This window comes from Xiphophorus maculatus, chromosome 2 (genome assembly GCF_002775205.1).
Source record: "Xiphophorus maculatus strain JP 163 A chromosome 2, X_maculatus-5.0-male, whole genome shotgun sequence".
In the NCBI taxonomy this organism is placed as follows: Eukaryota; Metazoa; Chordata; class Actinopteri; order Cyprinodontiformes; family Poeciliidae; genus Xiphophorus; species Xiphophorus maculatus.
In genome coordinates, this window is record NC_036444.1 from 25,820,786 (window position 1) to 25,836,174 (window position 15,389).

Sequence of the window (15,389 nt, forward strand, 5' to 3'; positions counted from 1 at the left end):
CTCACTAGCAGAGCTCGGTGGAGCTCGACTGCAGGTTACTGAGGCAGTTCGGCCATTTAATTCAAGTAGAAGACGAAGAAGAGGACTGACCCCTCAGTTTGAGACCACTGGTTTAGACGCTGCTTGATATTCATTATAGACTCTTATTACATCTTGTTTCAAAACAAAGCCAATACGGACCAGATGAAACAAATGATGGAGGAGCTGATCAATGGAAACAGACTGAATAATCACTAAAACATGGGCTGCGTTGACATGCTGCCCATCTGACCGTATTCAGCTTTCCAGCTTCATACAATCCTAAAGTTTTACTCTTACACTCAGAGATGAGAGATTCCTGTAAAGGTCAAAGGTTGCCAAGGGATACCTACCCTCCGTCCTTGCTCCACTGAGCGGTAAGCGTGGCGATACAGGCAGGAGAAAACGGCCCCGGCTGGCATCAGCTCACTGGTTTCGTTCCAGCCGTGAGTGTGGCAGAGTCTGGCCGCATCGCCCTGACATTTCTTATACAGAATGGGGTCCAGCCTGAGGAACAGCACCGCATCATGAATACAATCGTATGAAATGGTTTATTGAAAAAACACAGGCATTGTCATTCTTTTGTTTTAAACATCGATTCCCCCTCTGACTGCAGAGAGATCATATCTTCCATCCACGTTACAACTTGTTCAAAAATAACTGACTGTAGTTAACATGGCAGTGGTTGATTAGTCATTTTTCCAAGTTAAACTCTTTCCCAAACTGAATTTATGTCATTTATTGTTTTTAGCCGACGGCTCATCTCACTTCCAGTCTCTGGCGATGAAGTACTGCAGCTCCAGCAGCCTGTGTTCACAGTCCTCCACCATCTTCTCAGTGTACAGATGCTCCATCAGACAAGACAGGATCCTGCACGATCAGAACCAGTTCTGCACAGTTACTGCTGATCCGGCTGGCTGTACGTACTCCGTTCTGGAGCTGAGTTTTTACATTTTCTGGGAGGTGCAGGGGGGTTTGTACCGGCAGGACTTACATGGGGTCTCCGTTGCGGATGTGTTTGCAGGCTGTCTGGATGACGGACTCGCAGGCCTCGTTCAGCGCCCTGTCGATCCGATAGTCGGCTCCTGGGTCTGCTTCCTGCACCAGGTCCTTGAGCTGAGCACAGCGAGAAGAGCAACATCAGGAGAAGAACCTCAGCCAACTGACACGACCAGAGGCTGAAGCTCCTACACCCAGGTCAGAAACAGAGGCAGTGCCAGAGCTACAGCGGCTCCTTTAAAAGCAGGAATCAGGAGCAGAGACGCTGCTGGCTTTATTTATAATCACAAATTATTGCTGGTTTTGTTTGGCTTAGGCGGGGCGGAGCAGGTTAATGGCTTGTTTCTCTGCCGCCTTTCCTTCACACTGCAGACAGAAAGATCCGCCTGAAAACATCCTGGATACGGCCTCAAGCAGTGTGGAAAGCTGGAGAAATATCCGAGTTAAAAAGAAATGGCTTCAAATTATTTTCAGATTGTTCAAAACGTTTGTCAGACTGATGAGGGTGAAGATAAAGCTGACATACGTTTATTTAATATCGAAGTAGAAAATACATGGTGTGGCACATTATATTGATGAAAGAAAAAAAATAATTAGATATCACGGAACAAACAAAGAAAAAGTATTGTTTTACCGAATGAGTATTATTAACCAGTATGTCATTTTAAAAAAAAATATTTTGTTTTTTACATATTTAAAACTGTCACAATGTCCGGACAGTAGAATCTGAGACTGATCTCCTCTGCCTCCTGTGGCTCTACTGACAGCTGCAGAAGTCAGGAACAACCAATCAGAGCCAGGAGGAGGGTCTTAGCGCTATCGATCAGGCTCATGTACAAGCCGTTTCTCGGCCAGCAGCAGCAAACCGGATTGAGCATGTGTGTGCTGCACAGGGTAGGGTGTGAGCAGCACGCACATGAGCTTGATTGACAGGACTGAAACGCTCCTCCTGGCTCTGATGTGCAAAAAAAGAGAACCACCATGTTCATTTCAATGCCATGACAGAAAAGAAAAAGAAAACTGCATGGGAGCTAACTGGTCATACTGGGATCAGAAACTTTCCTGGAGTGTTTCGTTAAATTAGTCTGAAAGTCTGACTAAAAAGATGTTCTCAAATTCTTACAGTTCCGCCAGAGTGGAAATATATCGACACTGGGTTACAAACAAATATTTTTTGGAAGTTGTCCGAGTTTTTTTTCAACTGAATTAGGATTATTTTGCACTGCTGAATCCAAAAATGACATCCATTTCAATCATGTTTATATTCTAATTTGATTTAGAGAAATCTGATCTTCTGACTAAATTGATAATTTTTTTGAGACATTATCTGTTAATATTTCTTTTTTTAAGAGAAAAAAATGCTTTTCTAACAGAGTGTTTTAATTGAATGTTACAAATTTGGATTTCGGTAAATTGTATAATAAACTGAACCTAAGAAGGGTAAGTGCATATGAATTGAATTGAACAATACGTCTTCATTGTGTAAAATTCTCCATCTCTTTTATGTCCTGATGGAATTTTTGGGGGCTGTTGACCAGTATTATGATTCTGTTCTATGACAGCAACTAATAAACATTAAAACGTCCCATTAGATTTTCTTTCTAATTCTCCTGCTGGTTCTAAATGAGGCTCCATGCCGTTTTAACTCACCGCTTTTTGGCAGGTGGGTTCAATGGCCTCCATGTCTCCTCGGCCGACCCTCATCAGGCAGTGCAGCGTCCGGCCTTTCCGGTGTAAACCAGAGCAGTGGCTCTCTATCTCACTGCGGCAGTGCAGCACGATCTCCGGACTCAGGGAGAAGTCCTCCATCAGCATGCGCCTGTAATCCATCATTTCCCCCTGACACTCGCCACTCACCACTCGACCTGAAGCGTATGTCACGGAGCAGAAAGCACAAAGTAGAATTAGTTTCCCCCCCCCGGCGGATTTTAAACGTCCTGGCGCCGCAGACGGAGGAGAGACCTGCTCACCTCGGTGCACGGCAGCCTCGAGGCACAGCAGCAGGTAGGACAGGCGCGTCTCTTTGGCTCGGGGCATGTTTGCGTCCACGTTGCAGCGGTACTTCCTCAGGTCCGACTTGCAGGCTTTGGCGAGCGAGTAGCTCACCTTGTAGTCCTGGGCGATCAGCTTCTGCCTGGTGGTCAACGCCTCGCGACACTGAAGACGCAAACGTCAGCACCAGAACTTACAAGACCAGAAAATGCGCGTCACCAAGCATGAATCCAAGCCAAATCAGCTCAGTGTGTTGAATTTTATCCCATCACTCGGTTTCACAATGTGACCAGAGTGTTTCCCTGACCTTTTAAGAGCCACTGATTTAACAGAGCTGTTGGAAACAAAACACAATGAGATGAAAAAAAGTGGAGGGGAACTCACCCTCTCAGACATGGCATCCTCAAACTTGTGATTAAACAGACATTTATAAACTCGGCCCTCCCCAGCTGCTGTCTGTGGGAAAAAGATAAAGTTAACTGAAGTTCACAACCACAAGCACAGACGAGCTTCTGCTTTGGGTTTATCGGTTTCTGATACGACGCGTCAGCAGCGTAGTATTCACCTCATTCTAAAAACATGCCAAGAACTTTTTTGTAGACTTTATAGTTCAATCAAATTATAAGTCTGGTAATATTTCGTCTTGTGTGGTACAAGAAGAAAATGTATGAAAGTGGAAATGAAGTTTGGTGGCTGTAGTTAAGGATAGCTGGAAAGGACAAAGTGCATAGAGCAAATACTGTAAAATAAAAAAAAATTATAATTATGTTTTAAAAAACTGCAAAACTGTTGGGTTTATTAGTTGCAAGCCATATTAACCACAAACAATTCTATGTGTTGGAGATGAACCCGTAGCTGCAAAAAACGGTTCTGACGCAATGGGCTAAAACGAAAGTTACGTATGTAACTACGGTTCTATGAATCCCTAGTAGGGATGAAACAGAACAGATGATAAGGCTGCAGCACTACACCATGAAACACAAAGTAGCTGCGGACGTGTCAGGGAACATCCTCACATTTTCACAGAAGCGTTCCCGGTCATCTCTGCAGGCCAAGTACAGGTAGCGGTCCAGGTGGAAATCATCAGAGGACAGCTCGGCTACTCTCATGATGGCCTTCTTACAGCCGTCTCTGACGCGGTGCGCGCCTGGTTGCTCCTCAACCTCACGGACTAAACCCTTCTCCAGGCAGGCGATCACTTCCCCCTGAGAGTGGACGTCCTGCACACACACAGTTTGAGCAGGTCACTTCATCTATTTAACTGTTCAGTTTTTATATAATATTTTAAAAATTAATAATAAAAAAATTACTTAAAAAAAAACCCCCCACCACATTTGTTTTTCTGTACTGCACTGATGTGCTGTGCTGTAAACAATTTGTAATATTCAATAAGCATTATGAACGCAATTTAAAAAATTTCATCCTATTCAGTTGTACATCCCTGGATTGAGAATAATATTTTATTTATGATAACTACACAGTATTTTTTATGTTATAAACCTGCATAGTATATTATTATAGTTGTTAAACTTGGGTTTTTTTTGTTGTTATTTTTAAACGCTTCTTGATCTTTTTTGTGAACCCATATATCTTGATGTTGTCACATGACTTTCCCCACTTTGGAAGAACTTGTTTATTCTGTTCCAAAATAAAAATAGTCCAGATTAAAACTCAAATTAGAGCTGGCAATGCAAGCTTAGATGATGTTTTATTATATTATTTTCTGTAAATACGGTGTCTGTAGGTCTAACGTCATTGACAACATGGCATTGATCAAATATATCAAGGTTTAATCTTCATAACTTATGCTTAGTTGTCAAGTTGTTTGTTGGTTGCCTGCATGATTCCTGATAAAAAAAATATAAAAATAAATGATTCCCCCGGAGGAGCTAGAAGAAGTGGCTGGGGAGAGGGAAGTCTGGGCCTCCCTTCTGAAGCTGCTACCCCCGCGACCCGACCTCGGATAAGCGGAAGAAGATGGATGGATGGATGGAAAAATAAATGCATCACCAAATGAAAAGAACTTATGTGAATCTGGAAGGCATACAGAAAAATGTGGGCATCATAAAGATAAATATTGTTTTTTAATGATTTGGATATATCTTTAAACCCACTATTCTCTGGATTAATGCCATAAATATATATTCTGACTAGAGCTGAATAAACAGACTGAACAGCCATCATCAAAATGTCACCATGAGTAAAACCTCAAATCCAAGGCACCACTGATATCCTCATATCAGCTGCATTCTAATCCATTTGTTCAGATGGACGTAGTTTCATGTGATAACAACGAGGTCACAACGAGGATAGAGGTCATGACTGACCTCTATCGCCCCGTCAGCGCGGATGTTTCTGATTACAACTTATCCAAACCAAGTTTCGTAACTGAACGAGTCTCCGTGATGAGACTCAAAACGTCTAATGAAAATTCAGAAGCCTCCAGGTAAAACTCTGCGGACGGAGAATCTCCACCGACTCGTCCAGTTACTAATGAAACAATGACCTGACAAGTTAAACCAGCTTAGACTTCCAATACTGTATATAAAGTGTGGTCATGTTAAACACAACAACTACTGTTTAACTGGAATTCATCCATCACAGTCGGTAGGACAGGCCCAACGTGTTCCGTCTGCAGCGTGTTTGACATGTCAAGCTATTTGCTTAAAATTAAGACAAGCTGGGGAATCTTAAAGCCGGCGTGTCAAACGCATCTTATTTCATAGAACCTCATTTCATCCCAAATGGATCAGACTAGTCAAATCATGGTTCAGCTAATAAACCAAAAACATTCCCCATTTCTTAGAGCAAATTAGTACAAATGAATTTGGAAAATTTCAACATTTCCTGAACTAGAGTCATGTAAAAAGCTTCCCAAACAAGCCTCAACTCTCACAGCCAGTGTCCCAGAAAGAGACGCTGATAAAACGTGTCCTTCTGGTCTCAGACTGGAACGAAGGTTTAAAAGTGGAGAGCAAAGCACCTGAAGCTGTTTTTCTAGCCAACAGGGCGTTTGACATCCATCTTCTAAAGCAAACATGACACACGGTGGTTTAACCGTTTCAGCACTTCTTTCATTTACATCTTTGAGATCAGAGATGTTTCACATTCCAGAGGTTGGCGTTTGTCTTTGCCGTGCTGAGAAATTGCTCAAAAACTTTACTTTAGATTTACCGTTTTCAGTAAAATCAGATACAAAAACAAAACATTTAAAATACAGAGTAACGAGTTCTACTTATCCCTTTGAGAAGACATTTTTAAGGAGCAAATTTTGTTTTCGATGTAGAGATTTGCAGTTTATGTTTTATAGTCAAAGTTATTTGAACAATTTAAAGTAGTTTTGATTATTTGGTCTGGTTAAATAAAAAATAAAATGACAGGTCAGATGGAAACCCATTTGTTGATTTCCCCAATGTGCTACAAAATAACAGTTTTGTAACATAATTAAACATTTGAGAGTCTAACAAATGGCTGCAGCAAAACTTGCAACAATAATCACTGCTTCCTAAGCCAGATCGACACAATGACACAGAAAGAAATGAGCAAACTCACCAACTCCAGATGTGCAAAACCAAAACCAAACAGAACCTCAAACACGTAGAAAGCATTCAGCTGCAGGATCCGTTACTTTAAGGCCCTCAAAGAAATAAGGATTTTTTTTTCTCTCCTTTTGGACATTTTTGTCTCCAGCGTTGAAGCTCGGCTCACCTTCTCCCCGGTGCTGATGCTGCCACAGTGCAGAGTGTTGATGTCTTCCTCACATTTGTCCAGGAAGCCGCAAATCAGCCGATAGTCACTGTAGATGATGCTGGCCATCTTGGTGATGAACTGGTTGCACTGGTAGTCGGTGATGTTACCACGGTTATCCACCAGGCAGGAGACGAGGTAGCCCTTCCCCCGCTCCTCTGCAGCGCATTCTTTAATCTGAGTGGAGAAGAATTGCTTTGTAAATAAAAATAAAATAAAAATAATGTTTTGGTAACCCTTGATTTGGAGGGGTCCAAATCAAGAGTGCCAACTTGAATGCAAAGTTGGCACTTTAATGGACTTTCAAGGCAACTTTTAGAGCAACTCTGCATTAAAAGTGTCAGTATTTACCGAATGATACTTCATGACAACAGTCAGACATTCATAAAGATTCCTTTATGTTCAAAATAAGTGTTGTGTTTATTATTGTGTCATGTCAGTCTTATGCACACCCCTCCAAATAAAGTGTTGCCAAAGATTTTTGTTGCTTTTTTTCTTCAAAAAAAGTTCTGTCCAATGTTGAACGTTCTTTACAAATTATGAACAGGTTATGGTGTTAATACAATATTTGACAGGTGCAGCTGAAATTATTAGACCTTTTATAGGTTTAACTTCACCTTACAATGAACAGAAGTAACAGAGTAAGCCTAGTTTAAAATGTAAACTGCAGCAGTTTAAAATATTTAAGACACAATTAACCAACTTAATTTACAAAGACTACAAAATCCCATCCAGCTAATATATGATCAGTACCAGCAGTGTGGAAAATAGGTTTTACGTTTACAGAGGGATTTATTTAAAAAGTTCAAACTTATTACAGGTTTAAGAACTGGACGGCGAACGGTGCTTACGGAGTCGATGAAACGCGGAAAACTGACCTACTTTAATCTGGATGATATCAAACAGTGGGAGGATCAAACGGTGAGCTCATGCTATATCAGACGGCATTTGAGCCGATCCTGCCACTTCCTCGTCACAAATCAGACCGATCAAAAGCTGAGCTAAAGTCAGAGTTTTAAACGTGTGCTCAAAACAGTTTGGTTGGCCGTTGAGCTCCGTGAGTGCGCTCCCACCTGTTGATACAGTCAGAGTTACAGTAGGACCGGTTTAATAGTTTGGAACCGAGCGATCAGAGGAAAAACTGAGGTCCTTTCTGGAGAACGTTTTGTTGTTAATCTGGTCAAGATAAGAAAAACTGCAAAAACAAAAAGCTTCAAAATTAGTAAAAAGTCAAATTAGTGCTGCAATAACGTGACCTCACCAGCTGTAATATTGACTTGACTCATTTATAAGTTTGGCACATTGATCTAGTTAGTCGAAGTAGGCTAGTTTATCAATTCTGACTAAATACAAGGTCAAAGTGGTGTTGACCTCTGACCTCAGAGATGGACGTCTTGCAGACCTCCACAGCTACAGACTCAAACTTTGGATCTTTGGTGAGGTTCAACTTGTAGTTCCACAGAAGCTGGAAAAGAAAGCAGACGGCATAAGTCACAGAAGCAGTTCCAGAAGAGACGTTGCTTTTGTACTTAAGTGTTTCAGTTGCGACTAAAACGACTAAACTGAATAAACTGACGAAACTACTCAACATTCACATTAAAGATTACATTTAACTAGACGTGCTAAACCAATTCCTCCAGTCTCCACATGCAGTAATACACTCAGAGCAAAGCATGCTGGGAAGAGGAGGCTTTAGAGTACTTACATGATTGCAGTCAGCGGCAATTTCAGAATCCTTAAAGAAAAAGAAAAAGAAAAAAAAACATGGTCGGGGGTTTGGCATTAAGATTTAATTACAGCTGAAAATTGTTTTGTTTCTTTCTCTTTTTGCTCTGTAGATGAACCAGACAGTCACTGAAACTTACATCAAATTAACTCGTATGCAAAAACACAACTCCTAGATCATATTTTCACCGCCTTGATCAACACCTTCTTTATGTTCCATAATCATAAAGACTCTTCCCATAATCAGCCGAATGTTAGGAGACAGGAGATGAAGTTCCACCCAACCCTGATGTGGAACGAGCCTGGATGTAGACACTAGATGACGCTCCAGGCTGTCCGCTGGAAGCCTGATGAGAATCCAAACATTTCTCTTGTTGAGACATTTGGACAGCGTCTGAGGCTGATGGCAGAGCTCAGGCAGACACACGTCGTACTCACACGCACGGCTCAGCTCGGCAGGATGTCAGCAGACTGATCGACGCGTAAACATGAAGCCTTGTGGAAACACGGCCTTATGGGTAAATGTTTACTACAGAACTACGATATGAAAATGGCCAGATAAATGACCGGCGTAGAAAAGAGAAGCGCTGGAAGCTGAACCAGACCTGCCAGGGAGATCCTGACATCTTTTTTTGCTGAACGTCTCAGCCGTTGGAGCTACAGCAGATTTCTCAACGCACGCCCACATTAGAGGGACAAAATCCATCTATTGGGTAACTTGGAACCGCAGCCATAACTTCAGGTGGTTCCACAGCAGAACGTGAAGCTGATTTGAAGAAAATTGCCTTAATGTACCTTCTCCACAGCCAACTCTAGCTGCATCAGACCTAAAAACTACTGAGAGATCAGAACATTTATGCTTCATTTGTGGAGGAAAAAATAAATCTTACAAATTAATGATATTTTATGAGATGGCATCCATGCAACAAGCTCAAAAATAAATAAATTAATTAATCAATTAAACTAAATGCTGAGCTGGGCCTGCTCTCTGCTAGCCTGCCTCTGCCAAGTGAAAACTTCGCACTGATGTTCATGGTGGGTCTTCAAACTCGGGGGGGGGGGGGGGGGGGGGGGTTGTGTGTTTTGTCTGGCTATGCTTTTTTTGAGGTGTTTTGTTTTCTTTACAATCTAAATTATGCATCATACTATAACCCGATTCAAAACATGACATTCATTCAGCTGCCCTAGGACTTCCACCACGAGTCACTAAAAGAGCCCTCAGTTTCTCACCAGTAGAAGAGATCGAGAAAATAAAATCTCTTTAAAAAATTGAAAAAAAAAAACTCATCACTGACTAAGTGACGCCAAGCAGCTCATTTGATGTCACACTTCAGCAGACACAACTTGGCTAAAGACATGCAGCGTCAGTAAGAAACCATCTCTCTGAAACGCTGATCAAAGTTGAGGTTTGACTTCCTTCCTCAAACAACCCTGAAGTTCAGCTTCCACACACACTTTTGTTTTGTTTTTTTGGTTGTTGATTTCACTGCTTTCAGATCTGAACGCCACGATAAATACAATTAAGAAGCAGCCATCATGGATCACTTTGGTCACACAGGTTGACCTGTTGGCCCCGTGTGTGTGTGTGTGTGTGTGTGTGTGTGTGTGTGTGTGTGTGTGTCCACGGCGCGCTGCTGAAGCTGCTGGACTGGAAGGCGTAGCCGGCTTCCAACTCAGAGCAACAACGCAAGACAGGCTGACAGTTACGTTTGGCTTCTGATGCAGCCTTTTCATAACGTCCAGTCGATGCTTTTAAATGCAACTGAAGCAGTTGTGCAGCATCTCAATCTAATAGAACCAGCACCAGATTCTGCTGAGCAACTCATTTCTCCCATCAAACGAAGTCTGCCGAACGTTGGCTCTCAAACAAACTAACTGCTTCGGTCGTCATTTGTTTTATATGATTAAGTACAAACTGTCCCGCAGGACACCACAGTACGAAACATACTATATTAAACAAACTAAGTATATTATAGGCACAGAGCTTGAATAATTGGCCAACGCTTCCTGTAGGGCACTAACTTTGTTGCAGTGATATTTCTATAAATGTGATAAATGTGTGCCATGTTTAGCAACCCGTCAAGATAAAGATCCTCTCCGTGTCACATTGCATTAGTACAATAATTCATGCAATAGGAAGCTCAACCAAGTATCGAGTGCACGAAAATGTTTATTTATGTTATATAATATTCTCATTATGAGTTCTGAATCATCTATAATCATCAAACTTAACCAAAAGCTTGAAACCTTTGGCTCCTGATGTACTGAATTTGGACACGAGTTTCACTCTGAAATGAAAAATACTGACGTTTTCATGATATTCTAATTTTTCGAGCTGCACTCGTTATTTACCGAAGTCCTAAAACTACATTTTGTTAACGCAGACTGTGGCTGGAGCATGGACAATCGCTTTAAATCGGATGGTGTCTAAGTAGGACGCATGGGTTAACCCATGGTTGACATGAAGCGTGCGATGTTGGAGAGAAAACGGGAACAAGTTGAGCGCGAGACTGTGAAAGCAAAGATAAAGTCCAAAAATATTAGAAAGAAAAAATATTTTAAGAATGAAATATATAAGATGTACATCTCATACACCAACATGACATCAGACGGGAGAGGACAGTCTTCAGTCTCCATCTGGACAAAGTACCACGTACACAAAACCACAGCGCAGCTGCCAGAGAGGCTGACCGAGGGCAGGCCCAAGAAACCCAGTCTAAAAAGAACTCTGAAATCCCACCCAGCAGCCTGAAACGGGTCCAGCTTCCAGAGAGGCAAAGAAACAAGAAACATTGTAAAAAAAAACGTGTTACCAAAATGGATCAGCACGTACTTTGAACAAATCGTTCTATTCTTAATTCTCGAGACAGCCCGTAATATTTTGTTGCGACTTAAATGTTGCCGTTTCTTGGAAACTTTGTTGTAGCTGATTAGAAACCCCCAGGAGGCCACAGCCGGATGTGATCCAGTCAGAACACACGGGCAAGATGAGGCACAGGAGGATGAACAAGTGAACACACAAAGAGAGAGAGAGAGAGGAAAAAAACAAACTTTTCCCACGATAACGATTGTTTGACTAGAAACAGGATCTACGTTTAAGCTGCAGAGCAGAACGACATCTGTTATAACAACAGGTTAGGCAGAACGTCACTCAGCACCTTATCCATGGTCAAACATGGCATATGTCAACATGAAACTAAAAAGACACTTTTGAAGATACCTGTTGACATCTTCCCAAGTTGGAGCAGAGTGGTGGCCACTAAAAACGTCTTTGCTAGAGTTTGCTTCTTTGTCGCTCAAGAAATTTAGAAAGGCGAGTGCAGCGAGTTCACCAACCAAGAACAACAAAGATGTCTTCTGCATGCAGGGTTTCCCCCAGTGTCTTACAAGGCTGGCGGGTCAACAGGCTTCATCCCAAAAATTATTGTTCAGAGACAGTCTGATGTTGACATTCTCTTCAGTTTCATTTTGTTGAGAAAACTTACAGAGGTGGAAACGCTCTTCATACCCAATAACAAATGCACTATAGGTGTCTGATTAGAAAAATCTTTGCATTAATCAAATGACATAACTGAGGTTCGCATTTGTACATGTGTGGGAACCAAAGTGTTGCACAAAGCTGATAAGCCAGGGGAATTTTTACAGACGTGTGCTTCTTCTAACCGTGCTACAAACCATTATTTTCAATATTAATTCATCTGCTGCTAAACTAGATGACCATTCTGTAAGGTTAATATCACGAGTGTCAAGTTCATTTGCAATAAATAACTAACTAAATAAAAATTAACCAACAATTTAGTGGACCTCCATGACAACATGTTATTATCTATGCAACTTGTGGTCCAATACCCGAGAGATTCTGCTGCACAGATCAAGAGAATCAGAACCAGATTTTTTTAACCTTATGCATTCTGAACTTTTTCATCAGCAGTTTTCTCCCAAACTAGATAAAAACAGCTCTTCAACAGAGTTTATCATGAAATTAGAGGCTTGTGACTGAGTAAGTAAACGAGGCCAAGGCTGGTCCTAGCATCTGGAACCGCCTGCAAACACACACACACACCCACACCAACACACACTCCTTGGCTTGCTGCAGTTCTGCTCAACTGGAAGTGGATGAGCTCAACAAGTGAATAAACACTCAAACCCACAGTCACGTTCCTGTGTGGAGAAACCCGGGAAGATTCCACAAAAAAAAAGTCTGAAACCTGAAAACTACACAACACAAAACCTCATCCGCTGACATCAAGTCATTAACTACAAATGTAGGTAGCAAAAAAAAAAAAAAAGTTTCTTCCTGAAAGGCTTTATGAAAGGTTACGTTTCATCCTGAAAGGTTTTTTTATGGGAAAAAACGGACCTCTGACCATGAGATTGCTAAAAGCAACAGGAATCACCTGATTCCTGCCGCTTTCTCCTCAACCATCGTGAACATGCGGGCCGGTTAACCCGCTGCTGTAACTGTTCCTCAACAGACCCATTTACCCAGAGTTAAACTTCCAACATACACAACACACACACACAACAATCTATTGATGTATGTGCGTCTTGCGTAATCTGACGAAGAATTGCCCTCTAACTTTTTTTTCCCCCCTGAACTATAATTCTGTAATTTACTTTAATTGTTTCAACGTTTAGCCTTGAACCAAAAAGGCTAAACGTCTCTGAAGCTTACTTTATGGTTCAGAGACCAGAGCGAACGGTCTTTGTCATTGCGCCACGCTGAATTACAGGTTGAACAGTCGGTGTTTCTCCGTCTGGTTTTGCGCTGGACATCACAGTACAAAGCGGGAGCCATTTAAAACATTGGTTTGGGCTGCGGTTCTGTATTCTGTGACGTTCTCAAAATGCGAGCGCTAGCAGCAGTTAGCTAGCAGCTGCTAACGCAGGCACACCCTGCAGCTGGCCGCACGCTGCGCGTCCCATCAGCGCTAATTTACCTCCTTTTTATCCTGCAGACACTCTAGTACCGCCAGGTTGTTGTTCCAGGAATGTTTCGGACAACGCCGGGTCAGATCCTCCCTACACACTGCCTCATCAGACAGCTTCCAGCCGGTAGAGGGCCTCCGACTTAACGAGGCCCCCGCTGCCTGGCTCCTCTCAGCGGTTCCCTGGTGTGCTCCGGGACCCGGACCTGCTGCGGGGTTGGCGGGGTTGTCGCCAACAGCACCGTGCCTGCCGACACCGTTGTTTTCACCTCCTCGAACTTGATGCGCCAGTGAAAAGACGCACATCACCATCAAAGTCAGAGGAACACGTATACAGTCCGCCATCTTCACCGAGCCACTCAGCCGACTGAGGCGTTCAGGGACGCTCGGAGAGTTTGGAACTGGGAATAAAGGCGTCGACGGGTTTCTTTCTGAATTATTCATGAGTCCAGTTATTTTTTCGTGAAGCTTCCTTGAGTTCCGAAAACTTTTTCTTAACATTTGCTCTAAGTAAACCAAAAATATATACAGAAATTCGGACGTTAATTGTATTACGTTTGCTTTTTCGAAAAGAAAAACCGTCACCAAAGGCACCCTATGTGCTATGTAAATTTTATATAATAAATACATGTTTGACCTTTTATAAACGCTCAGAAATCCCCATCAGCAGATTGACTCGACGGATTCTAAAAATGCTGAATTTAATCAAACGCTTGTATTTGTCCGATCCTCCAAACTCTTAACTCAGAACAAGATGGGGGCGGAGGGAGCGCTTGAGATGAACAGATGGAAGGTTTCCTACTCTACAAATTTAAATGACTGTTTTCTGCTACTATTATTGCATTACAGCTTTACTAAGAGACTTTAATAAATTTGCCTTCTTCCAGATCAAACAAAATCCCCCCAAAGTCAGTCTGCATGGATAATGTTTATCAGATGTATGTAAATGTAATGTTTTTGGCAAATCCATTGAGAACTGTTAATTTATATATATTTTTTGTCTATTGCTCATATCAAGTTTTCAGACTTTTGCTATAAACAGATACAGAAAAAAACTTGATGCAATCATTCGTGTATAAGGCGCCCAACCACATGCTTAGATATGAACATAATTTTATAATATTAATTTTTGTTTGCTCTTATACATTTCAATTTTCCAAGACATTGAATTCTGGAGTTTCATTATTCTACAGCCATGACGATCAAAATTATAAGAAATATTTCACTTTATGTACAATGAATCAAGTTCCACATTCTGATATGATTGAGGAAAAAATATAGAAATTTTCCTGATTTAATTTTTAGCTTTAAAAAAAAGAGCTAAATATATCATTTAGCTCATATTGTGTCTCGATTTAATATATGAAATGTCTGAGGCGAAGCGGGAACATGACACACACCAAATTTAGTTGATCAATGTGCCGGCTGTGGCAATTTCCTCCAACATGGCTTTATCTATAATAAGATATACAACGGCTTGTTTTATCTCCTGCAAACACATGTAGAAAAAACTGATTTCCAGTTAAATAATTAAATAACAACTCAAGCCATTACATTGAAATGGTATAAAAGAAGAGAAAATGTCTGTAAAGTTGGGGTTTATCAAACATTTCCTAGGATCAGCAGCCAGTAGTTAAGCTGTGGACCTGATGGACTGTACTGACTGAGTCACCCAGTAGCGGCTTATGCACCATGATGTGATAACGTATCTAAATGACGGTTAATGCCAGTTAAACTCAATGAGGAATATGACACTCTAATCTACTTTAAGCAATAAAAGAGCTCCAAGTGTAATAAGCCGCGAGATCACTGAACCACTTCAGACTCATTAAGATCAGCAGATATTTAGTTGTGTCTGACATACCTAAAATATTAGAAAACATAGCGTGCAGCTGCTATGTGTCGCATTTAATGCATACCCACTTTATGCACCTCTGGTTAAATCTTTCTGTGTGATTAATTCCATAATTTATTTTTGTA

General features: G+C 41.5%; 1 protein-coding gene across 1 annotated transcript in view; it reads right to left on the reverse strand.

Annotated features, from left to right (window-relative positions):
- The window catches only part of LOC102235602 (Golgi apparatus protein 1-like), a 26,989-nt gene extending 13,196 nt beyond the window's left edge, over positions 1–13,793 (reverse strand). Inside the window, exons 1-11 of the mRNA XM_014473627.2 lie at positions 13,422–13,793; positions 8,462–8,491; positions 8,135–8,221; positions 6,718–6,933; positions 4,026–4,229; positions 3,394–3,465; positions 2,988–3,174; positions 2,668–2,882; positions 1,013–1,134; positions 787–888; positions 372–525 (exon numbers count right to left, since the gene is read on the reverse strand). Of these exons, the coding sequence (XP_014329113.2) occupies positions 372–525; positions 787–888; positions 1,013–1,134; positions 2,668–2,882; positions 2,988–3,174; positions 3,394–3,465; positions 4,026–4,229; positions 6,718–6,933; positions 8,135–8,221; positions 8,462–8,491; positions 13,422–13,754 (1,722 nt within the window). The 5' untranslated portion in view covers positions 13,755–13,793. The remainder of the gene's footprint in view (positions 1–371; positions 526–786; positions 889–1,012; positions 1,135–2,667; positions 2,883–2,987; positions 3,175–3,393; positions 3,466–4,025; positions 4,230–6,717; positions 6,934–8,134; positions 8,222–8,461; positions 8,492–13,421) is intronic.
- Positions 13,794–15,389: the final 1,596 nt, after the last annotated feature.